General features: G+C 40.2%; 1 protein-coding gene across 2 annotated transcripts in view; it reads right to left on the reverse strand.

Annotated features, from left to right (window-relative positions):
* Positions 1 to 995: 995 nt before the first annotated feature.
* The window catches only part of EGF (epidermal growth factor), a 58,622-nt gene continuing 33,040 nt past the window's right edge, over positions 996 to 26,577 (reverse strand). The window contains exons 14-25 of one of the 2 annotated variants that reach the window (XM_023924733.2): positions 25,823 to 26,046; positions 22,337 to 22,504; positions 21,479 to 21,628; positions 20,869 to 21,018; positions 20,115 to 20,231; positions 18,945 to 19,070; positions 16,905 to 17,024; positions 14,807 to 14,957; positions 12,073 to 12,240; positions 8,341 to 8,443; positions 5,315 to 5,417; positions 996 to 3,847 (exon numbers count right to left, since the gene is read on the reverse strand). In XM_023924733.2, coding sequence (XP_023780501.2) covers positions 3,624 to 3,847; positions 5,315 to 5,417; positions 8,341 to 8,443; positions 12,073 to 12,240; positions 14,807 to 14,957; positions 16,905 to 17,024; positions 18,945 to 19,070; positions 20,115 to 20,231; positions 20,869 to 21,018; positions 21,479 to 21,628; positions 22,337 to 22,504; positions 25,823 to 26,046 — 1,804 coding nt within the window. In that variant the 3' untranslated portion in view covers positions 996 to 3,623. The remainder of the gene's footprint in view (positions 3,848 to 5,314; positions 5,418 to 8,340; positions 8,444 to 12,072; positions 12,241 to 14,806; positions 14,958 to 16,904; positions 17,025 to 18,944; positions 19,071 to 20,114; positions 20,232 to 20,868; positions 21,019 to 21,478; positions 21,629 to 22,336; positions 22,505 to 25,822; positions 26,047 to 26,577) is intronic. The other variant, XM_023924734.2, reaches the window with a different exon arrangement.

The raw sequence follows: 26,577 nt of genomic DNA on the forward strand, positions 1-26,577 counted from the left end.
AATAACTTTTTACTTTTTCCATAGAATTTTATTATTTTTTAATTTTTTTGGTAGGGGGAAGGATTTCATTCTGAAAGAGATTAGCAAGATGAAAATTTTTTTGCCTGAACAGACAAACCTCCTTAAAGCTGCAAGTGACTGAAAAAGGGATGTAAAAGTAGATGTGTCATGCAGTTCTATGACTAGGAGCCATTGCATCTCCTGTGTCCCTTATGAATGAGCATGAATCATTCCTCACTTTCTTACAATGAAAATATAGCTTTAGTGGATTGAAATGGTAATTTCAATAAAGATTTCCTGAACTAAACAAAGTCTCTTTGTTCTTTAAAATGGCTCAAGGTTTTTTCACTTTGGACTTGTCAAGCTTTCCTCCCAAAATATTTCTAAATTTTGCTTTTACAGCTTAATATAGCACAGGGTAATTTTATTTTTTAAAGTCAGAGTATACCAATAGGATTTAAGATCAATACTAAGTTTGTTACATACACAGAAATTCTAATAATTTAAAGAAGCACTTTTGATGAAGAAAGTTCAGCAAAAGAAGCTGAGCAACCTCCAGGATTCAACTATTTTAATTTAACTGACCTGCATGTAAAGCCTGAAAAGAACATATTGGCAACCAATTTGAAAACATATTCTCAAGCCATGGATAATATTTCCTGATTGATAAGTATCAGCATTCCTAAGAGTCCCTTAAAATGTGAGAAAAAAAAAATATGGATTTTATTGGTTTATGGGAGGATATAAATAAAATAAAAATGAAAATTTACCGTATTCAAGTTGGGATCAACATGAGAGCTGCAGTAGATAATCCTCATTAGTATAGATTCTCTGGGCAGAGAATGAGAAACCTGTGATACCCGCACATGCTGCACCAACACATTACAGACTGTAGGGCTGTATGAAACCAGTGGAGCTTTCAACTTACCTGACATGGGGCAACTGAAAACAGAATTGTGCACTCTCTTCTCTTAAAACAAGAGAGACACCAAGGATTTTTGTCTTTTTTTAAATTTTATTTTATAAATCAATAACTTTACAAACATACAAATAAAGCAAATATATTATATTTGTATTGAAATATCATTTCAAGTTTTTACACTAAAGATTATTTTGAGTTTAGAGCTGAGTTTAGGAAATAATTAAAACTCCAAACGCTTTAATTACAAAAACATGTAATTCATGTAATTCAGCTTGGTTTCCCTATCTTATTCTGTAAAGAACACTATCAAATTTAAAATTAGATCCTTGGAAGGAAAGCAAGGTAAACAAAAAAACCCCAGGACAGAATAGCAAACTAATTTTTAAGGAGTCTGAAACATCTTTATTCATTCAAGATTCAAGGTTACAAATCTTTATTTCTTGTGACTGGGGAAGCTTCCAATGAAATGTTGACTGCCATTTGACACAACACTTGCATTTTAAGCACACAAACCTACTTCACCGGAGAAACTCAAAGTGCAGGGATCAAAGTCTTTTTACTGTGTAGTTCTCATGGGAGCAAAATACTTTTTTGATTCGGGGCCTTTTGACCTGGACCCTCTTCACATTAAAATACAGAAGATCAGTAACTGAAGGACCAGGCAGTCCCAACTAGATGCTTTGAACAATGTCAGTGAAATTAAACAATATCAGACTTAAAATCAAATCTACCAAATCCTAATGATTCAACACAGTTGTTGCCTGCTCTTGAACAGTTTAGGATGCCAACACATCTCAGCTGTTTCTCTTTCTGCGGAAGTACTCTTGTTACCATTCACTCAAGAGAATGAGTTTTCACTGATAATAGCTCCAACTAAGCTCTGGAAATGTGTAGTTTACAAGTTTGTTCTGAATCCAGAACTGATGTGGTTAGAAAACAGACTCAACAATTCAAAACCACCAGCAAAAATCACTTTAGAAGTTAAATAAGTCACAACCCTCTACAAAACCAGCATTACTATTTCTGTAACTCCTACAACTTGGACTCAGTGTTCTTACAGTTTCACTGACATAAACCAAAACTGATTTCCCAAAGTTACTCCAGTGTGGAACTATTTTGGATAAGAGGTAAGAGCCTTTCAATACTCTTTCCCATATTGGCCTACAGAGCTGGTAAAAAAGAAAACAAAAAATAAAATAAAAAAGTGAAAAAGTGACAACATTCCTTACCTTTCTGTCAGGATTCAAAAAGAACTCAGAAAAGCAGACTAGTAAACACAGAAATTAGTAACATTTGCCACTATTATCCATCTTATGAATTACAAGGAACATTAGTGGTGGGCACTGTAGCAGAGTTTAAAGGTTACAACAGCAGGCTTCAAAATCAGAGGACTGAGAGATCCCCTACAAATAATAAAATCATTATTAGTAATTTAGTTGCTGTCCAGGTATCTTCCAAAACGTTCTGAAAATGTCCTTAGGAAGTCAAGACGAGTTGGTGAAAATCACTTGATATCACAGAATGTTCTGAGTTGGAAGGGACCCACGAGGAGCATCAAGTTCAACTCTGAAGTGGAAGGCCCATACAGGGATTGAACCCATACCCTTGGTGTTATCAGCACCATGCTCTCACCAACAGAGTTAATCTCATTATAAACAGCTGACCTCATCCCTGCATACAACAGAGCTTTACAAGAGAGTAAACAACCTGAGAGGTGTTAGAAATCCAGTTAGAAGAGAAATTGGTTCAGTTTTCCAGTTGTTCCCTCAGATTTAACAGGCAGCACAAATCAGTTGAGTGGAAATCAGTCCAAACCGAGATGGCTTTTTTTGTGGTTTTGTCCCACTCATCCTGTTCTTTTGGAACAGCAATTGGCTGGACTTCTGTCATTACACTCAGTCCTATATAATGGACCAGGTCTGGTACCAGGCACACCTCTGTAAGACAAGGACAGCTCTAGCACATGCCTCTCCACAGGGATGAAAGCGGACACTTCCTCAGCCCACAAGTAATCCTGTTATGCTCTGGAGGACCAGTGCAGACTGGGGGAAAAAAAATGAATGAATCACTTATCCCCTCAAATGCTGCCCATCATTAATAACACATGCCTGCAAACCATCCTCCAGTACATAAAACCTGAGAAATGCCAAGATTTGGTGCTTGCTAGACACAAGAATATCTCAGGTGAAATCCAAGTTACACTGGTCTGTCAGCGGCACTGGGAAGAGGCATATAGGGTCCATTAAAAATATTTTAATAGTTAGATCCATTTTGAACTAATTTTTCTCCTCCATTCCTGTCTCTCTGCAGCTGTCCTTGTGTACCACTTTCTAGGCAGTTTCTAGACTCTGTGTGTGGAAAGATCACTACTTGCAACAAGCTTCCCTTAGCAAATTCTTATCACTAATAAATCACCCACTTGGCTATCTTCTTCCCAGTGACCTTTTGGAAGGCAGTTAATGAAGTTAATGAAGCAGCAGTGATACTTATAGAGCACTCATTGCCAACAAGTTCCTCACAGTAATTCTTCCAAGCAGAGATGACAGGAAAGGAGTGGCAAAGATTTCTCTGTTTTGTTCTGAATAATGGCAGGTTTTTTCTAAAGCAGATTTTAATGAAAAAAAATGAGTGTTGCTTCAGTGTTTGTGAGTTCCCATCCTTCGCTGACTTCCTCCTTTTCCCATTCAAACACAGACTGCTTCTAGTCTGGCTGCATCAGCAGGCTGGCTGGGGCAAGATTGCAAGGCTCCCTTTCAGGCAGAGGATTGGGATGGATGCTCCAGGAAGCCTGGAAAGAGCCCTTTGCTGCTCCCGTGGATTGATGCAATTTCTCACCAACATGACCCTCCTTTCTGTGGCCTTGTTCTTTCTCCTCTTCTGCACAAGTCTCTGCTGCTTTGTCATATGTTACAGGCTGTTCTTCCTCTGGAGAAAATGGATATGTATTACTGAAAGCCATGTGAAAAGATTCACAGCAGCTAAGGTAAAAGAAATGTAGTGGCAGCTTTGAGAGAAGAAAGCTATGAAAGAATGCACAGAATCAGGTTCAATACCAAAGCACAACAAAAGATAAAAAAAACAGACAAAGTCAAGAACTTGCTTCAGATTTTAAGAAATTACTTGTCCTAGGCTAGATTCATGGTTTTCTATTTTAATACATAACAGAGAAAGGCATGCCAAAACTACCTGCCTGTCAAAATTAAAGTCTCTGCTTCAAAGTCAAAAGATATTAGAATTATTCACTGGAATGGCATAAGAACTCTCTTTAACATGTTAAAAAAATTACCAATTTATTTACTGATCTTGTCTAAGAGAGTGGAATATCTTCTGCTAAAATTTTCAGGAAAAAATCAGACACCTGTCATGGGAAATTTCTGTTCCAATACCTGCACCCGATAAAGCTGTAAATGAAAACAGAGTCTCCTAATGGGAAACATCAGTCTTCCTTTGCTGGATAGCAAGGTTCTACACATGTTCCCAATATCATTGCATCTAAGTAAATGTGAGGTACATTTTCTGCTGATGAATAAAGTGACTGCTCAATATATGCCTAAGGACAGGACTGGCAATTCTGAAAATCTTGCAAGCTGTCTGGATGTTTGTATCTTCAAACATTTGTATTTGCATATTTCTAAGTGGCTGAGGCAAACTGGTTTCTCTAATAAACTTCTGCAATTAGGAAGCATAGATGGTAAATAAAACAAATGTCTAAGGGTGCTATTTCTACATCAGTTCTCACCATCTGAGCAATTGAGATCCAGTTGCCACCTAGAAGGCAACAATTTCCTAATTATTCCAACTGTTTCCTAAAATTCAGAGTGGTTCAGCTGGTAATTTGAGGGCCATGGAAGCCTGTTCTGTACTTCTGTGCCACCTGCTGCCTTTGGACCAGGGACAAGAGGCGCATCTCCTCTATTCATCTCATCTTTGTTCGAACACCAAATACTCCCAAAGCCGTCAAACACTTTGTTTAACACACAAAGCAGAACTGCAGTTGCTGGCATGGGGCTAAACCTGGACTCCTCACACCTTTCCAGTTATCTTGCCTGAATGAATAAGGACTGTCAAAGTGTTCTGTTCCATGGATATCCATTCCCCAACAATATGATGGGCATAACTTCACTTGCAAAGCTCTGAAGGTCTATTTTAATGCAAACATCTGATATTATTCTATCACAAGAAACCTTTGGCTTGTTCTGTGTGAAAGCACTGTTGTAAGTGTGGTTTCTCACAACCAATATGCAAAATGAAGGGCTGAATAGTCTCTTCATATCAATACAAACATGGGTTCTGCCAGAAACAAAATCTGGATTTCTCTGTCTCCTCTGGCAGCCACTGCTCCTGCTGGTACAAGGTGAAGGTAGATCTAATAAGGAAGGACATCCTACTCACCAGATTCTGAAGGACAGGCAGGATGAGGATCTGCTGTCTCACACTCAATTAGATCAACTGCTTTACTCTCCAGAGAACTGTTACCCTCCTTAAAAACAGCAAACTGCAAATACATACAATATGCACAAAATATGGAGAGCCCAAATTAATAAAAAATGAATCGGTTTTCTGAAACCCAAGAGGCAAACTAAAGGGCCACACACACCAACCACAGAACAGGGAAAAGGGTCATCCTGGCTTCTGGGATGACCCTTCCCCTGCAGGTAATTAAACATTTGAGTTGATGATTGTCCCAGTCCTTCTTTGGAAAGCGCACAGTCTCAGTCTAGCTAAGAACTACCAACTCTCTCGCCTTGCAAATCAACATTTCCAATGGCAAGGACAAAAGTTCATGAAAATCAACCCTCTACATTTTACTGAGGGCCATTTTTAAAGCACTAAAGATATCTGCAGGAATCCAGACAGCAGAAACCTGTGTCAAACACAGGGAAGGAAGAAAGCCTCCCTTCCTGGCTCTCAGCATCTCCTGCAGGTTGCAATTCCATCACACCACAGTGACAGTGCAAGTCAGAAGATGAGACCCTCTGGGGAACATGCTGAAAGGACCAGGGGGAAAACAGAAAAAACAGGGGTAGATGAAAGCACTGTGATGAAATTATACAGAGGGAAAGATGAAAAAACAGTAAAGAGGGGAGGTTTACAGAGCAGAGATGCTGAAGAAGAGAAAACATCTGTAAATAAGATGTTCCAGCAAAAAGACTGACAGATTCAGGGGTCCAGCTGGATAACTGGTGGATTTATGTGGATAGAATACACGTGCAGCAGGTGCACCTATTTAGGCATCAGTAAATTTATGTAAAATCTGTGCTCTTACAGCTGCTAACCCACATGTGACTGACTCCCGGTGGACATTCAGCTACACACAGTTCTGCAAAATATGTTTGCAATTTGCAAAATTGACTGTGCAAAGCTAAACACTCGGTGGATGAAAAGTCTCAGAATAGCATCAAAATCCAGGCACATGCAGGAGTTTACCAAGCCATACATATCAGTAGGACTAACTGGGGCCTGGCTTATGGAACTCTAATATGAATGTCAAAAAATAATGCAGCCATGCCCTCAGCTAATTGTACCCTCAGCTAATTGCACCATCACCTGGCAGAAAAGAAGGGAAAAGCGAGTGATGCTTAGACGATTTGTAGGTGTAATTTCAGTATCATGATACCTAACTTTTGATGTGTGTGATAGCACAAAGCCTTGTTATCCTCTACATCAACCTAGACAGGCAAGAACAAGCAAGCCTCTGCACTCCCTCTCATCAGCCTCATAAATGAGCAGTGGCAGTGAGGACTACCAAATGAGTGGAATTCATGAGCTCCTTACCGTTACTGTACAAGTAACTGTATCTTGTGTATACACAAGATACAGCCCCAATATAAAGTCCTTTTTTGAGATCATTGATGTTGATATATTCTCTCCCTGATGTAGTATAACATTTTTTTATTTATTTTTTTTTACATAAAGCTGTCCAATAACCTACTTGAAGTGAATAGTATGAATGGACAACTTCCCACAGCTTTTTGGCAACTCCAGATATTCTAACCTGAGTGCATGCATGCATGAAGCCCTGGTGAACTTAACGATCAATGGCTACATCAGCACAGAGAAAATCACATGCATGAAACCACAGCAATCCATTACTGAGTAAGCACCAGTAATTAGCAAAGGGTCAGTGAATTCCTCTTCCAGTGTGCAACAAGCCATAAATTGCAATAAATTACTTTATTAATGTATTCAATACCTCCTGGTGCATAGTGAAATGTAACAGAAATGTACAATAGATGTAAAAGCTTGATTTGTTTTTTGTTGATTCAGTCCATTGCTGTTTAGTTACCTTACATTCAGCAAAAAATGTCACTGGTGACCAGCATTAACTGCAGGGTCAACAGAAGGTGGGGACAGAGCTGATGGGCTGCAGGCCTCCTAGAGCACTGCTCCCACGCAGGGAACTCTCCTCAGTCCCAACAAAAGTTTCTGCTTTTCTGTACCTCAGGTATTTTGCATACTGTGGATTTTACCTCTGCTGTGAACAAATCATGGCATTGCCAAGATTCAGCTCATTTGCTGTCCAATACCTGAAGGAAAGGTGCTGATAATAAAACATACATAAGGTTATGCAGTTGACCAGCTGAGGAACAATGTGCCGTAGCAGGGTCAAGTCCATTCAGTACTACCAACATATGTCAGTGGCTACCCACCCACAAATCCTGCCAGACACTCTCACTAAAGCAATTGGAGGCCGTTCCAAGAGTCTCAGACTGTGCACAGAGGTAGCCACAGATGCCACAAATGTCACTTGACAACTTCAAGTTCCAACTTGATCACCCAGCAGTGTAATGTTAGTCTAATTCCAGTCAGAATCAGGTTCTTAAACCAGATCTTAGAGGGCTAAATACATCTTCAAAAATAACAACAGCCACAGGCCTGTACAACCAGACCACGTCAACATTCTTACCTACACCAGTGTAAAACTGGAACTTTATATATCCTACCAAGCTGCCTGATAAAATCCTGGTTGTTTTTCTTTACAAGGCAGCAGCTTCTAATACAAGACATTTAATTTCATCAAGCCTCAAAATAGAGTTCAACATCTCATGTAGCACACACAATACTTGGCTCCCAAGAAGGCTTTTTTTACAGAGGGCATACTTTCCTGTGAAAATAACTGTGTGATATGCCATGTCATCACATTGCCATTTCCTCAATTTAGAACACAGTTCCCCAACTGTGGTGTTCAAAGCTAACAATAACACTGGCTAATGGTTGCAATACATCCAGGCAGCTGTGAACTTTGAGGGATAACAATGAGGTAAGATGAACTAGGGTTCACAGCAAAGCACTTGATGACTCTAGCAGTTATTTAATGTATTTAAGATGTGAATTATTTGATGGATAATCTCAAGTGGATCCCTAACACTCCTTTGATCCTTCCTGGTTCCCTCTCCACTCCACATTAACGTAGTTACCAGAGACTTGTTGCCAGTAGGTGTTACGCTCTCATTGTCAGCGCGGCTGCTGGCGGCTCTTATCGCTTCTGCACAGAGATTCTTCTTATACAAATTCTGACTTCTGCAACAGAACAAAAGCTGAAGCAAGTTATTTTGCTCTGAGAGGAACAGATGCTGCTTTTTTCACATGTTATTCTGTGAGTATTCACAGAAGTACGTATATTTTGTTTTCTCTCACTGTGTATTGCTATCCATTGCTATATTTGTGCATTGCTACCCATTACCACACAGTGGTTAAAACAAATTGCTTGTCAGAAAAAGAAGTCAGTGAGAAGCACACAAATGCTTGTGCCATCTGTAAAGGGTCATTCAATAGAAAGAACAATAGGCCACATAATTTTAATTAGACCCTTCCATTTTCTTACATTTTTCTATTTTTAATAATTTTATCTTATAAATTTTGTTTCAGCCAATGCAATGAAGAATGTTTGTGGGTGAAGCTCAGAAATAAAAATCTAACTGTATTTTTGTACACTATTGGTAGCTACAATTATGAAAGTCACTTTTGTATTCATCTGCATCATTTATGCAAAGCAACAGTTTCAGAAGCTCCTATGAAATAAACAAACTGAAAGTCTGAAAAAGCTTAGAAATAAGATCTTCATGACCCACAGAATTGGCTTTAGGGGAAAATAAGGTAGGAGTACAGTCTGGAGCTAGAAAAGGTATGAATAATCAGCTATAAAATGCTAGTTCCATAAATTCAAAGATTTATTTTTGCAGTTAAACAGAAATCACTTGTAAAGCGGTGTAGGCCCAAATAAAACATTTTATTCTACTTCTCTTGAGATCCAAATCAGTACGTCTTTATTCACTTTACATTTTTGCCCTTCTAAGCATCAGCTAACAAAATTAATGTTATTGCCTTCAAATTGTGGAAGTCTGAGGTTATAACATCTTTTTACTTGATCTATTTTAAATAAAATTTAGTAGATATTTACCAAAGAAAATAGGAATTTTGCTTTTATTTAGGAACTTGCCTTTTATTTCTATATAGCTTTTATATACTGACTGGGAAAGGTCACACAGCATAATTACCATATATTGCTTCCTTCATCAAAATACAATGTAAATTAATTTTGCTTTGTGTGTGCGGCCTTGGCCAACCGAGGTGGAGAAATTGTTGGTGTCGAATCTACGATTCAGGTTTGGGTTTCTTTTGTGGAAAAGAGTTGTTTCCTTGCTTCCCAAGGAAGGTAAGAAACTGTCAGACTGCATAAATCCAACATTAAGAATAACACAGTGCTCTTCAGCAGACAGCAGTCATTGAACAAACCAACACAATACTTCAGCACGCTTGGCCTTCAGTTCCCACATTTTCAAATAGGCAGGTGCAGACCTCCAGCTTCATTTCCTTCAATTAAAAGGAGATAGGCATCTCCATTTTGCAGGGGAAGGAACAGGACTATTAGAGACTTAATCTGTACATTTTGAAATACGGCAGATTATCTGAAAAAGTGGTGTAGCAATTTCAACCCCAATACTGGTTCCCAGACTCCAGTTAAATAGGGATTTTAGATCAGTGGTTTAATTTTTATCTAGTTATACTAGTAATTGCTGCAGTTCAAATTCAGTCAAGTGTGTAATTGAAAACCTGTTGTTGTGGTAAATAGTTATATTGATCAAAAGCATTTGGCAAGAAATAAACATAAATCTGGGAGAAAAAGAGGAAGGGAAGAAATTTAATGCTATCATACTTTCAAACAAATCATATTATATATATATATATATATATATATATATATATATATATGATCAAAATATATGAGAAATAAAAGAATCTCACAATTTTTGTGTTCTTTATATATCCACTGATCAGAATCTGAATCCCAGGTTATTTGAAAAAAACAGGCTGCACTTAGCTTTAATTCTGGACCCTTATCACTAGTTAATAGAAAATAAGAAATGCTGCAGCTTCCCTACTTTTATGGACTAAATATACAAAGAACCATAAAATAAGAATGAAAAATATTAGCATGCATATTTAACTTCTTATGTCTAGGAGAGCCTAATTTTAAAATTGACCTAAACCACAAACAAAAATCCAGCATTTAAATCAGCCTCTGAGAACAGCTGTCTGCTAAGGTCATGGCCAGAAGACTCTAGCTTAAATGCTTAATACTTTCCAGTCTAAGGGACACCGATGACATTTAATTTCACATCAGACTGGGCTCTTAAATAGTGACCGCTGGGATTCTTTTTGCCACAAGAAGAATCCCAAATCTGCGCAATTCATTACAGCCATGGAAAATGCCAGGGAGTACTTTTACAACAGATGTGCTTAGACTCACTTCCCTGATTTTACTCTCTCTACTGCCAGGAAAACTGTCTCCACGTTCACTGCTGGAAGCATCACTCCCTAAGTTTGCCTTGGGAAGGTCAACGGCAAAGAAATTTTCAGGTGGAATTCTGCACTGAATGGGAAACAAAAGCCAACTCATTGAATAGCTGGCAGAGAAGAGCCAACCCCTACTACCATGACGGCTTCAGACACCTAGAGCTGCGAAGAGAAACCCAGGAAGAAGTAAATGGCACGCTCCTGAGCTCTGATAAGGCCTGTTCTTTCTTCCCTCCGCGTGTTTTGGCTCACTTAACAGCGGCGTGAGTTCTGCGGGCAAGGGACACTGTCGTGGTTTTAAGCCAGTAACTAAAAAAATTACTTATTTCTTGTTGTGAGATATGGATTAGAACAAGAGCAAAACAAGCTTAAAACTTAAAAAGAATAAAAACAGTTTATTAACGAACTACAAGAATAAGAACACCAGAATAACCTTTCAGAAAACCCCTTTATCTTCCACATCTTGACTATTTTTTTGTACACATGACAACATAGAAACAAATAACTTTAAAACTTTGGTGGTTAAAAACAGTCTCAATTCTTGCTACAGTCTTTTCATCAGTCTTTGTAGAGAAACAGAAGTCTCTTTCTGTTAACTTATAGAGTTTCTCACGAGAAAACTATTTTTGTCATAGTTTTCTATTTCTCTAATGCCAGCTGCCCGGAAATCTGTCATTAGCCCTTCTCCTCCCATCTCGCATCTCTCCGAGGTCTTTATTCCTTTTAAGTTTTAAGCCTGTTTTGCTCTTGTTCTAATCCATATCTCACAACAAGAAATAAGTAATTTTTTTAGTTACTGACACATGACAGACACGCCAGGACTTCCCGTTCCATTCACACAGCCAGTGAGACTGGAGAGCCAAAGAACAGGAGAGGAGAAGCGAGGAGGAGGAGGAGGAGGAGGAGGAGGAGGAGGAGGAGGAGGAGGAGGAGGAGGAGGAGGAGGAGGAGGAGGAGGAGGAGGAGGAGGAGGAGGAGGAGAAGGAGGAGGAGAAGGAGAAGGAGAAGGAGAAGGAGAAGGAGAAGGAGAAGGAGAAGGAGAAGGAGAAGGAGAAGGAGAAGGAGAAGGAGAAGGAGAAGGAGAAGGAGAAGGAGAAGGAGAAGGAGAAGGAGAAGGAGAAGGAGAAGGAGAAGGAGAAGGAGAAGGAGAAGGAGAAGGAGAAGGAGAAGGAGAAGGAGAAGGAGAAGGAGAAGGAGAAGGAGAAGGAGAAGGAGAAGGAGAAGGAGAAGGAGAAGGAGAAGGAGAAGGAGAAGGAGAAGGAGAAGGAGAAGGAGAAGGAGAAGGAGAAGGAGAAGGAGAAGGAGAAGGAGAAGGAGGCAGCAGGAGCCCAGCCCGTGTGTGGCAGCAGTACCTGCGGCAGGAGGCAGCCAGGACAGCCAGCAGCAGCAGCAGGGCCAGCAGGGCGGCGCAGGCGGCGATGGCGATGCTCCGGGCCCTGGCCCGCCCGGTGCTCAGCCGCTGCTCCCACCACTCCAGGTCGCTGAACTGGCAGCGCTCCCCCACGAACCCCGTCACGCAGCTGCCAAGGAAAGAGGGCACACGCTGCAGCGGAGGGCAGGGCACAGCCCCGCACCATTATCCACCGCTGCAAAAACATCTGGTTGAGTTTAGCACCGGGGAAGACGAAATTATTTCAAATTATATTTATATATATATATATATATTTATATTCTATTTAAATTTTGGTGTCAAAACCTGTAGAATCCAGTATTAAAAGTATTTTTCTTTTTTTTAAAAAAAAACAACTTTATTTTTTACTGGTATTGGATCGCCTATAGAATTATACAGAGAGGTTGTCATTACCAGATTCCTATGGGCAAAAAGTAGGAAAAAAAAAATCTTAAATCCTGTAAATCCTGCTGTGTGATTAGTGTTTCCCTAGGATTTTCTGTTTAACTTCTTTCAGCAGCAAAGAAGTTCTTCTTTTTTCCCCTTCTTTAAATTAGGCAGTACAGGACTGACTCATATTTTCACAGTGACTAGATTATAATAATGCAATTTTAATCCGAAACTTTACTTTAAAATTTAAGATGAGTGAAACTGTTTTTAAAAACCCATGCATACAGTTTAGAAATATCTTCAAAACTTACTTTTAATATAAGTTTCTTCTGGAGGCAGATTTTGTTTATTTGTTTGGTTTTACCATTGTAAAACCCAACACAGAAACTTCCTATCAATGCATGAAACCTTCAAATCAAAATTACTGGAAAGTGAGAAATACATCAAAAAAATAATCCCAGCCTAGTTTTAGTATGCGAGGCAAGACACATTAATAATAAATGGAAAAAATTTAAAGTCTATTCCATTCATAACAATCCCTCAGCAATGTAGGCTCAACTCATCACTATTCTAATTGGTCTAATTTTACTCAAGTCCAAGAGCTTTTCTCCAAATGAGAAAAAGAAGCAGGATTTGACCTGCAGCAGCTTTTATCTAATGAAGACATGAAGACATTGTATCAGTTACTAAGTCAGGCACAAGCACTCTCACTCTGTTACAATTTAGAATGCATGTGTGCGGGAAGGCAGAAAAAATTATAATTTTTAAATGTTAAATTACAATGAATTTCAAACATGCAGGCAGATCTACTTTCTAGTGTAAGATCTTTTATTAATTAAAATACAAATCACACTAGGTATTTGATTTTTGCTGCGTAACATTTTTTTCTGTTCTTTCCCTCTGGTAGTTAATAAATCAGAGCCTACATGAATGAATGCTGCCATCTAGTGAGGATTCATCGGGGACAGAATCCAGCAACCCCCACACACAAACTCCAACAGCATGGCTAAAGCAGGACTCCTTTTAAATTTTTTAACTGCTTCCACTTCCAAAACTGAAAAATATGTACAATTGAATTCTCATTATGCACTGACACCTAATAAATAAGAGAAAAAAAAAAAATGTGATCCAATTTGAAAGTTTTGCAGGTTTAGACTCTTCAATTTCAAGAAACTTCTGAGGTGAACATAGATAGTTTACTATGCCTCTAAAAGTTACATGAAAAATTCAAAACGAGTACCAGAGATGACTATGAGTATCTCCAGAGTCTGTCAGTCTTTGCCCAAGGACTTTGCTGAGCTCAAGAAATCCACAGCACAAAGCATCTACTTCATTCCCATATACCTACATGAGACACATTCCTTTCATATTCTTACAGGTACAGAGGTCTGTAGGCAGGGGAGACCACTCATATTTCAAAATAGGAAATCCTGAGACACAGAGAGAGATTTTCCTACCCTGGAACAGCATCCACCCCTTGTACAGGTCTGTGACCCCAGGGAAGGAGGCAGGCATTGGATTTGTCCCATTGTAAAGATTTTATGCTTGATTTTGAAGAAAGATTCTGCATACAGCTTCAAATACAATCAGGTTATACACTTAAATGCCAGAACTAAATGTTTGGAAGAAATGACTACCCCATGGGGCTAGGTTGTCACATTGACCAAATCAAGGCTGACTTTGGGAGAGATGAGATTTTCCTTGCTTTCATCAGTACCTGCACTTGGGGAACCCAGAATTAGGCTTCAAAAAAATATAGAGAGAATTAAAAATACTGACAGGGGAAGTAGGTCTCAATTTTGAGGTCTCATTGAGACTCTCCCTGTTTTTAAGAAGGCAATTATACCCTATCCTTTTCTGCCCTTCTGTAATGGAAGATGCTGACACCAGAAGATTGCTCCCTGGCCCCAGGCAGAGAAGACAAGACTGAGGTGTCCTCTTCCATCCCAGTGAAGGCTACACATGAACAGCAAGGCCAGCAGGGACAGCAGGACATCTACAGGAGAGAGAGCAAGCACCTTTTGCAAGTCATTTAACAGCTTACCTCCCATTTCCAAAGTAAAAAAATCAAGTGCTTAGGGAACAAATCCAATCCTACTATTAATTGCAACGGGTGTGAATGGAGTGGCCCTGCACTGAAAATTACACTGATCACTTACAGGAAGGAGAAGATTTGAATGTTAATGAGTGACGTGGGTGATGAGCAGATCATTCATGGACAAACTCTTCACTGCCTGCAGTTAACTGGGGGTAGCATTCCAAGGGTGCTGTTCTTCAGCAGAGAAAATATAAATTTCTGTACTTACTTGCAGGCATAGTCTTGTAGATCAGAAACATAATTGCACACTCCACCATGGAGGCAGTATGACTCGTAGGAAGGAGGGCATCCTACAGTGTCACCTTGCACAGCATTTGTGGTGTATTCCTTGCTGGCAGCAGTTGGGGGAACAGTAGATTCTGAAACAGAGCATTTCACAAGGACATCTCAAACTTCTGGCCTCATTCATAACATAATCTTACAAAAGAGTTCCAGAATTTCAAGGTATTAAACTAGGTAAAAATAACCGATTTCTATTAATTACTTGTGTTTTAGCTATTTTCTTATGTTGTTATCAAATTTAGGCAAGCAGTAATTTTGATCAAATTACTAAATATGCTTGATTTTAGATTTACAGTGGAAGACCTACAGTGATTGACTGGGTTCTGTGTGTTTAGATGAGTGATCCCAGCTCTGAAGAAAAACTGCACCAACTGTCCAGGTGCTTACTCTGAAATGATTTTTGCATCTTATGCGGCTTTGGCATATGGTAAATGTATAAATTACCAGAGTGAGAGGTAGAGGTGAAGGTGACTATGTTTCATGAGCTTGGATCTCAGACTCAGAAGATTTCACAAGCAACCATTCTTAAGCAGATTGTTTCTACTCTGCTGCCATCCAGTTAATTGCATCTCTGTGTGATGGCAGATCACATTTTCTGTTGTTGCAGGCTAGCTCAGGTACAGGTCACAGCATCACTGGGGGAGCAGGGAGCCCTATGGTTCTGCCAAAGGCTTCTGCAGCCTGCTCTGAATCACACATACTGCCACCTACACACCTATCCAAACTAGCTAGTTTTAAAGGTAGCACTAAGGTCTCTGCACAGCATGACCACAGACGTGCCCTTACAGAAAAGGGGTTTTTTCATGCCTGCTTTGATGCTACAACAAATCTACAGGTCAGAAAAAAACAGCTCCATGGCAAAGAATTTCCGGCAGTATTAGTAGAGACACACCTAATCATTCTCATACAATTATGGGGTCAGTTCTGTGACTCACACCAGTTTTATTGCAACATGACCTTCAATGACATTTGGGTTTTAAAATTTCATTTGCAGGAGAACTGCCATGGCAAAGAGCCTGAATGGAAAGGGATGAGTGATTATAGTGAACCCCAGGTGTGCGTGCATTCAGCAAAGAAAATTTCATCTTGCTAAAAGAGCTTATTAGGTAAAGAACTAAAACAGTGTGTTAACATCTATAAAGACATGGGATCAGACTGACAGATGAGGGACCTAGGAAACATTACTTCCAAGTCATGCATCATTTAAAATCATCGTTTCCTGAGTGACACCTGAAACTACTGAAAGATTAAGTGACTGAAATGGGAGTGGGAATCTTGATAGGTGTTCTATTTAAGAAAGCCATAATTTCCTTGTTTTTTCTGAAGAAACAGCTCTGTGACAATCACACAATGTTCCTCCATCATCAGAAAGTCACTCAATCTGGAGCAAAATTCATCCTGACCAAGAGGGCTGACACAGAGTAAAACGAGTCACCCATTTTCAGAAAATGCTGCTATCGCATTGAGGCACTAAAATGAGGGTCAGATAGTTGTTAGTGCTGCACCTTGAGCAGCTCCCTTCAGTAAATTGGTACTCAGATTTTCTAAGTAGTTTCAGAGCCCTTTTGAACAATCAGTGACTGGAACTGAAAGACAAGCTTATACTGAAGAATCAAAAGGCACTTAAATCATGGGCATTTCCTGTGCTAGCCTTTGGCAGAGTAACAGAACACACAGGGAGTTTGAAAAATGGCACAGACTGAAATTACCCTCAAAAAATGTTACTTCCAAGGAGCATTTACTTCTGCTGTTGAGTGTAAAAAACATTTGATAGATTTGTTGTCACATTTAGATAGTAAGAATTTACATTGAACCTTAACGTAGATATTTCCTAACTAAACTCGGATCTGTTCTCCTTAGTCCAGCACACAACAGCCTCCGAAAGGCAATGCTAAATGGATCCACAAGCTGGTCAGGGTATTACTATACAGAGATCCTTTCGTTTCCAGGTGTAACAATTTATCCAAGGACGCAGCTCTTAATTTAGGGCCATTTAGTTTTCTTTGCTCACTCAGTTTACTCACTGCAACCAATGCCAGTCCCAGAAGCGTGATCAGCACACGAGCAAGTGAAGTTTCCTTCCGTATTTGTGCAGGTCATGTTCTCTCCACAGGTGTGGGACCCCGTCTTGCACTCATCAATATCTGTCACCCAAAGAGTCTGCAGTTAGAAGAATGAAATGCCTCAGAGCATCAGCTAAAAGGGCAGCAGTTGCAGCACTGCCTTCCCCAGGCAGTGGGGAAAAGCACCGGAGACCTCTCCCTCTGCAAATATGCCTTCATGGAAAACCTTTGGAAAAGCAACCAGCATACTTTCTCTAACAGGAGCATGCTGCAGAAACTCTCTACCGGGAGAAGGAGGAAAGGGCTTCCCCGTGAAATGTAACAAGTACAGCAGAGTTGGAGACTTATTTGTACCAGATGTATTCTCCTGGCATTCCTAGTCATAGTTTGCAGCCTGTTGGCATTCCTGCATTAACACAGCAGAAGGGTTTGAGTGGGGAGCTGCCCACCCCTGTACCACCCACCTAGTTCGGCCTAAAAAAGAGTTTAAGCAGAAGAAAAGTGCCTAGAACCCCCCTGGTTTAATTCCGTTTGTGTGAAGACTTCAATGAGTGAGGCTTTGAGTAACTATGAAGAGGCTCCCTTGATGACAAGATTGTCCAGGCTCAGAGCCCATGTTAGGTTTGTATACATCTCTCACCCTCATTCTGCTGTACTCCCTTCTCCTGCCTCTCCTCTATTCTGCAAAGCCCAGGGCAGCAGCCTCTGCCAGCCTGCACCTGCACATTGCTGAGTGCTGAAGCACTCCGCTCAGAGGTGAAATATAGCACAGTGAAGGGGGGGAACAAAATGGCTGCAGCATATTTTAAGAAATGTCATTTCACCAACACAGCATGAACTCATTGTGTGTTATCACTGGACATACCATCACATTCCTGGACGCTGTGCATGCATGCAGGCACTCACAACTGAAGCACAAAATCACTTACCAGTTTCTGGTTTTTATAGTACATGTCAAATCATTGAACACAAACTTAGTTTCAGTTATGTTTACACCTTAGTAATATTGTATCTTTTGTAAAATGCTGAGAATCTATTTTCTGGACTTAAAGACTTCAGGAAGATAATGGACTGGTTTTCAATCACAGTGGAAGGTACTACATCCTGAACAACTATACCACAGTTTAGTGGTAGGTAAGACTGTAAGGGCTGCTTGAGGACTTGCCTTCTAGGGTTTTCTGGGTCAGCAAGAGGACCCTGTCACTTCTGTGTGCACTTCCAAACACCCCCAAAGACATGAGCTCTCTCTCTGACCTGTACAGGCAAAAGGCCTTCTCGATTCTTCTGCCTCTGATACTTTCCGCACTCTACCCATAATAATGATTTTGTTCTTAATTTTTCAGTCACCCTAATCAGCATTGAAGAACCAAATCCAGTAAAGATTATATAAGAATTGGTTCAAACTTAATGGGCTTTGAATTAAGCTATAAAGGAAAAAAGGAAAAGAAAAGGACAAAAGAGAAGGCGAGACTCTCATAAGGCTCTGAACAAACTGTGTGCTAGTCAAATACTGGAAAGAAAAAGCTTCCTGTTCATATTTACCACTAAAATGGATTAAGAATTTAAGAGACGTAGGGAATGAACTAAAGACCTGGCATTAGAGCTGGATGGGAAAATCAGTGGGTCTGATTATTAACAAGACTCTAAATGTACTCAAGTTGTCAGTGTCACACCTTGAACCTCATGCCTATTAAACAGACCTGGCATTATTTGATGAGTATTATGACACACTCAATACCTGCTTTCGTTTATATTCATGGCAACGATTTCCAATAAAGCTCTACTGCTTCACCTCCACTTCCCTCCTCCCCTTCACTCTTCCTCTCTCTCCTTCTACAGCCACTAAAAAGAGTGCAAACACTGAAAGGAGATATTCACTGACAACTACAGGCTTTGCATATTGATCAGTTGCTGAGCATACCACACTTCAAACAGGGAGGAAGGAATAACAAAGGCAGAAATGCCTTCCAGACAGAGCAGAGCCCTGACACATGCCCATACCGTAGCAATGGACTCCATCTCCAGTGTAGCCTTCCAGGCATTTACAGACGTAGCCCCCTTCCGTATTGATACAGTCCGACACGCTCCGATTGCAGCGGTCCATGCGCACAGCGCACTCGTCAACGTCTGTGGGGCAAAACAAGGGACAGGACACTCGCGTCAGGAAGCCACCACATCAACCAATAAACTGAATAATCCACCATGGATCTCCCTCAGACCATGCTGACACCCGGGTTTTAAAGCACATGTGAAGCAAATGGGAAGAGAAGGACTCTGTGGTCTTTTTTGGTATGAAGTTTGATGGAGGTGTTCTAAAATCCAAGGGAGTCAACCAGGTACTACCAACTGGAGATCACAGATATAATTTGCTTCAAAAACCTGTTCAGAGGAAATGATCTGATTCAAAAATTGCTTTATGTTATAGAATCATAGAATCCATTAAGTTGGAAAAGACCTCTAAGAGCATTTAGAAACTTATTTTTTATGAAAGAACACATAGGCTTAAAAAAAGAAAAAGTACTATGGTGAAAAAAAATGTATGACCATTTCAGCTTGCAATTTTTTTTTCCCTTTCCATAGTAACAAAAATTCTGCTGAGTCTTCATGCTTAGCCACCAAATGGTATTTTTTTTCCTGTTCCTATCACCTTCTTCTCTTGATCTTTGTGAGAGCAAAACAGTTCTTCCATGCATGTTGCAAACAAGTCCAGAGGCTTAAAGACCGCCCTGAGTAATGTTTTGCATGGCTGTAAGAGTCTTTTTCTAGTGCTAGAAAGAAACTAAAGCAGCACTTTCATATAAACATTACATCAGGTATACTAATTTTGAAGAGATCCCTTATGTGTAAATTAGACATTAACTATCATGTCTATGGAGTGAGCTTTTATAATTAGTCAATTTTTACAAATAAATACATTATACTTCTATTATCCCTGGTTTTGCTTGTTAATATTAATAAGATTAATATTAACACTCATGGCTAGAGGGGGAAAAAAAGGCATGTGATAATTAGCCCTTTCATCTCACATGCTCTCTGCTCATCATCCCTTTCATACTACTGACCTTTCTCTGATGCCTCACACAACAGAGCTGCCAGTGTGAAAGGAGATAGATTTTCTTCCTCTCCCTTCTTCTAAAATGTTTCAAAAGTTATAAAAATGTTTTTTATTACCATAGCATGATTTCCCCTTCCTGGTAAATCCTTTCAAACACTGGCACATAGCACCGTCTTCCAGCAAAACACACTCTGCATTGACATAACATTCTAGTGCAGTGCAGTCGTCTTCATCTATAGCACAGGCAAAACAAACAAACAAAAAAACACTAGATGGATTTGGAAATATCAAAGGAGGTAGTGTACATCTCTATTACAGAAAAACAAACAGCTAAGAAAACCAAAACATACAGTTGAAGTTTGAAACTTAGCTCTCCAGGATTAATAATGACCAGCCAACACAATCACTGCAGCTGTTCTCTTTGTCTAGATGGAGTTGACATGTCATTTAGTATCAGGATTTCTGAATATTTTATTCAAAACTTATTGCAAAACTTAATGATCTAGCGTCACCAAAGATATGTAGAATTCAGTGGATTTGTTTTAACTTTTTTTAGAGGAATGCAATATACTTAAAAACCTAAAGGAGAGACTTTTCAAGTGTTACAAATTAGAAATGTTTGTTCTCTAGACCAGGATAATATTATAAAACTTTGTTGATATAGCCAAGGAATATAGACACAAAGAAAAAAAAATATTCCTACCTGGAATAATTTCACAGACTCAAATTCTTGTTAGAAGGTTAAGAGCCTGAATACCACCAGTCTCAACAATGAACCTTTCTTTCTTTAAGGTATATGACTTCTTTCTGCCCTATAAACCTGTTCAGAGCCTCAGAGTAAGCATAAGGAAGATAACCATCAGACTCTACCTGATACCATGATTTCAGCCATAAAAAAAGTCATTTTCTTCTTTTCCCCATTGTCTGCATCCTTAAAAATCCGAGTGCTCCACCTGCTCTGGAGCACAGTCTGTGGTGGTGGTGGCATTGGCATTAACTCCTTGTTCACAGAGATGCTTCCTGAAAAAGACAACAAAAAAGTGACATGGACTATTTAAATCTAGTGAAACAGCCTTCTGATTTTCAAGTACTTGTCTACTTTCCAATAACCATGGCAGTTTCCTTTTAAAATAAACATCACTATCCTCCCAGACAAACCTGTTTCTGATATCAAATTATTCCTAAAAGCACTCATGGGTGAGTTTTCTCAAATACAAAAGAGAAGAAATGTGACTCGTTGCTCACAATACTTGTCAGCATTGCACACACCTTTTTCACTGCTAAAATGCCTAGGGAAAAATTACAGTGGTCAGACGACATGCCTGTTGTCTTGTTGTCCCAAGAACAAACATTCCAGCATTTTCATTCTCCAGAGAAATGTAACATTCCTTATGTTAGAGCAAGGTGAATTTTTCCAGTGCTACCTGTCAGGATCCTCAAGGGTTTGAGGGGCCTCTTTTTGGGAACTGGAGGACTGTACCTTCTGTTGAGTTGGAAGAATCCAGAGCATAACAGGATTTTCCATCTTGAGCTTTTCCAAATCCTGGATAGCACTTGCAGTGGACAATTCCAAAACTGTTTTCACAGATCTGATCACAGCCTCCATTCTCATAAAGGCAAGGATTTGCCCCTAATGAAGAAAAACAGGAAAATTAATAAGTTTCTTCTTTAGTCAACATCTCTGTTTAGACATGCAGAGTTGAAGCAGTTGGAAAAAGAGTAAGTACTGATTTTTTTTTTTTTTGTATAACAACAAATGCACATAGTAAAGCATGGATATTATCAGCTAGCCCCTGACAGTAAACGAGATTAATGTACTCTGTATCTAATGTATGTACCACATTTTTTAATTTTATTTCCTTTATTGTTTTTCCTTTAATATTTAGAGTCCTAATATTTCAAGGACATGAGGAACCTGTGATAACCTCTCAATCCTGGTCTATTGAATTACTCTTCTTCTTACAGGGAGATTGTTCCCAACAGAAATTCAATTTATTTGATCAAAAACTAGTAAATCTCGCAAAATCTTTCCCCATGTCATTTGTTGTTATTGGTGTGTGCGGGGTGCTAATAGACTAGGATAAATAGGAATTAGAAGACTGTGGTAGCCTCATGGCAATTGATCAGCATCTATTCTTGGGCATGAACATAAATCTGTCAGCATTCCTGGGACACGTGCCCAGATGATGCTTTCAATAAATGCCAGTCTGGCTATGCAAGGCTTTCTAAAGAGCCTATTTCTGAGAAGATAATCCTGTACCCAAGGACATCTATTCTGCTGGAATCAGTGAACAAGAGGAGGCTGGAAGGGAATGGCTGCTTAATTTTTGCAGTATACCTGGTTTCGCCAAAGGATGAACTACAACCATTGATGAGGGTCTCAGCATGCTGCCTCGGAGACGTACCCTGTTTTGGCCGGTCTTCTTGTCCACCCTCACTAGTGATGGCCTAGCCCAGTCAGAAAACCACAGGTGGTCCTCAAACACCGCTACAGCAAAAGGGTGGCCTACAAAGACATCAGGTTTATCATTTCCACATCTGCAGAACATACACAAGAAACCCTGTAAAGGAAAGCATTATCTGCATATAGATCGGCATCTAACACAGGGGCCTAGCCATAGCCAGTGCTCCACTTTCATTTCTCGTGGAGAGGGATAAGAGTCTGTGAACAGTGGACCACTGTTACTTGTGCTCTTAGCAAAGGGGGCTGTGACACCTGCCTGGCTCAGTACATGCTCTATACTTCAGGTGACTTCCAACCACATCTAGTTCACAAGATGCTTCTACCTCACACATCATCTCTTGAGGCAGCGTTGGGACCAGCCTTTCAGAACTCGAGTACCTCCCTCCTCTGCCACCAAGTGGCCTGGCAGAGAGCTGCTGAGGTACACAGCCCCTTTTGCAGTCTTCACATAACAAGGAGGAAAGGAGCTCCTGGCATGTGTCATCCTGCACAAGCATCCTGGCACGGGGCAGCCTGGGAGCTACAGACACTGCAGCCACTGGCTCCTGGTAGGGCCCCAAAGCCAGCATGTGGCCTCTGCAAGTGCCAAAAGTACACACAAGTGCAGTGCAGAGGGGCATACAGCCAGCTAACATAAACCACAGGAGGCAAGAGGTCATCCCAGTAACTTCCTCTCTTTTCACTGATGACAGCAGGATCCTAGACATCAGCTTCAACCAGAAATATAACAATTACAGGACTAAACGTAGCTGCAAGAAATTACACCCAAGTTCAGAGCACAGGAACTTTTCCTCTGTAGCACAATATTATCTGCACTAGGAAAATTCAGATCCCTAGTTTGACTTCCAGAGATAAGCTCAGCAATTCAGAATCCAAAGGACAATTTCATAGAAGTAATGACAGACATAAAGTTCTTTACAAAATGATTCTGACTCTTTCTAATTTCTCGTGATAGAAAGCTGTCATTAGTCTATATGGGACTACGCATTTTTTCTATACACTCAAGAACCTCCTGCTTTCAAGGTGGCCTTTGGGCAAGCTTTTTGAGATGGAAGGTAAGAACACATGCTATTCTTCCATGGATGTACACCTGGCTTCAGGAAGAGTGGATGCTTCCTGGATGAAGCAGGTTTGCTTTGCCGTGGTCCCCAGTGGAACTGCACTCTACCACTGCAGTCTGAGCCCCTCTGAAAGGTAAGATTTTTAAGCGCGTGATTTTAATGATTTGTGCTTTTGATTCTTGATGTAGACCTCAACTAGGTGATGTTTAATTTCAGTAATGAAATTCAGATCCCAACATGTATTAGCTTAAAAAAAAAAATTAAAAATCAGAGGCAAGCAAACAAGCAAATAAAACAACAGATAACCAATACAGATAACAAGGAGAGCCTTGGGGAAGGAGTATGTGTTGGTATATCTTCAATTCACCCCACAAATAAACTGAATAAACCAGACATTTACAAAAAAATTCTAAGACACTGCTTAAGTGTTTTTTAGTGTTATGTTATGAAGAGTGTATTGTTGGCACCTCACTACCTCCACTGACACATGTTTAATCACTGATCTTGGTTCTTATCTTTTCTTCCTACTAAATTTGAGCAACTAGACCAAGATCTAGATACTGTCCCCATGCAAATGTTTCCTCACGATTTTAGTATCTGTAATTTGCACTGTTCACAAACAGCACCCTGCTTTGAACAGCAATTTGTTAACCTCTTATTTTGCAAATACATTAAGGATTAAGTCAGAAGCACAGTGTCAGTTAAAGGAGATAGCAGGAACAGCGCAAATGTGACCCACTACATAAGCAAAAGGGATGGTTGTGCTTTTCATTGCTTTGGGCAGGTTATTACGGGCTGTTATGCTTACAGCTGAAAACAGGGTTAGGTGGAAGAGCAGAAATATTGTACCTATTTAGCATGCAGCTCTACCGAATGAGCTCTCAGTACAAGCGCCACGAGAGGGAGCTGCTGTAATAAAAATTCATGTTACAGCAGAATCCTATGAAGAGGTGCCACCTTCCTGTCCTCCAGTGTACAGCCGTTCAAGAGCAAAAACTGAATTCCAGTCTTCACTAACAGCATTAGGAAAATATCAGGACGTGCTTCTCTAAATTCATACCACTACAGGTCATCTTTTTCACTTCCTTGCATTCAGATGTTGATGTCCTTTTATCTCACCCCCAAACAGCCGTATCACTACTCCCTTCTCATGGTTTCTGTAGTGCTCCTAGCTCTCCTTCTCTGCTTTCTCCCTGTAATACACTGTCTTGTTATGGAGAAACAAAATGAAACTCTGATCAGACTTCAAGGTTCTCCTTTTCAGATCTGCTGCAAGGCAGAGCATACAGCAGAACACGAGCAGCACGCGGAGAGAGAAGGCTGGAAACTCTCTCTTCTCAGGCCTTTTGATGTAAATATAGACTGGATGTAAATTATAAACTGGAGAACACCGATTCCTCCAGGACCTCACTCCGCTCACCTCCAGAGGACTGGGAGGGTACCTGGCTTAGGTGATGAACACAATCCTTCCCAGGGCACAGACTGGAACAGAGGCTGCTGGACAAAATAACCATGAAATTACCCATGGCAGTCATGGCCTTGGGCTACGAGTCCTCACTCTGCCCATGTTCTGCATGGACACCTACAAAATGGTCCCCAGAGGGATCCCAAGACCAAAAGGAATTGTCCTTTCCAGAAACTGATTTGCCATGTACAAGATTCTTAAACGCATGGTTTACTTTAGACATGGTACAACATCAGTTCCTTGTTCTAACACCTCTGTTCTCTTGCTCCAGAACAACATGTTAAGTTACATGTCCAGTTACATGTCAAGCAGTAGAAATCTTAGCCATAAAAACTACCAGCATATTGTAAAATCATTTTTCATTTGGTATTTATTGTGTGTTTAGAATCCTTCCAGCGTTCAGCATTGCAGATGCAAGTTTGCTGCTCAAGGACTTTAATGACACAGATTAATTCCCTTTCTTCTTACATCAGTATAACTTACTGATGCAATAAACACAGCAAAACCTGCATTAAAATAAGCAGCCATGCATGGGAAAAGAAAATCACGTTTTTAATTTTTTGAATCTTTTCATTTTTCTGTGAAGACAGAGAAGTTCTCTGTGCAATGCCAAGTGACCCGTGAATAAAAACAGAGAGTGGTAGAAAGACATTTAGCTTTTGCTAAAATGAGTAAAAGTCAGCTGGGTAACAGAGTGAAGAACTTAGGTGCTGTCATTAACCTCAGCATAGCATAGGATATACAGCACAGCAGCTGGCCAGTAATTTTCATGCACATATGCAGACACACACACGGACCAGCAGCAGTAGGTAATCATCAACCCCAAAGCCTCACCTACATCATTCTGTGCAAGAATTCGACGACCAGAACCATCCAGGTTTGCGCTCTCAACCACAGCCTGTTTAGCATCACACCAGTACAACTTGTCAGCCAGGTAGTCAAGAGCTATCCCACTGGGCCACACCAGGCCAGTGCTGGCTACGACACGGCGATCGAAGCCTTCTAATGAAGAGCTGTCAATCCGCGGATTGACCCCCATGTCAGTCCAGAATAATCTCCTTCAGAAAACAAAATGAATACAGGAAGTCAGTAAGTAAATGTTTGTCCTCCTCTCCATGGAGTTCTTTCAAAGCAGAAAGGTCAGATCAAAGCAATATAGCCTGGACTCACAGGAGAAAAAGTGCACGCTTCAAACAAACATATTGGCTGCTGATCTTTTCACTCTTGCCATAAGACCCCAGGTGATTGCACTGGGACTTATGCAGAATCCTCACTCTGTTCACTGGCATGAAACATTTGGAAAACAACTCCTGACTATGTTAACTGCCACAGCTCTTCATATCTGCTTTTTGATTTTCCATGTGACAGCTGATAGCAGTTTAGCAAACCCAGACAACAGAAAACGATGCATTATCCAGACTCTGTCTAAACAGGGGTGCAACAATAAACTAATGAAACCAAAATTACCCATTTCCCATGGAAAACAGGCAATAGTAGGCAGGATGTTTTTGAAAAACACACCAATATCAGGTCCTGATTCTCAGGATCTTCCTCTAGAGTCCTGTGTGTTACTCACTGAGTGTTTAGCA

This window comes from Cyanistes caeruleus, chromosome 5 (genome assembly GCF_971803275.1).
Source record: "Cyanistes caeruleus chromosome 5, bCyaCae1.hap1.1, whole genome shotgun sequence".
Classification (NCBI taxonomy): domain Eukaryota; kingdom Metazoa; phylum Chordata; class Aves; order Passeriformes; family Paridae; genus Cyanistes; species Cyanistes caeruleus.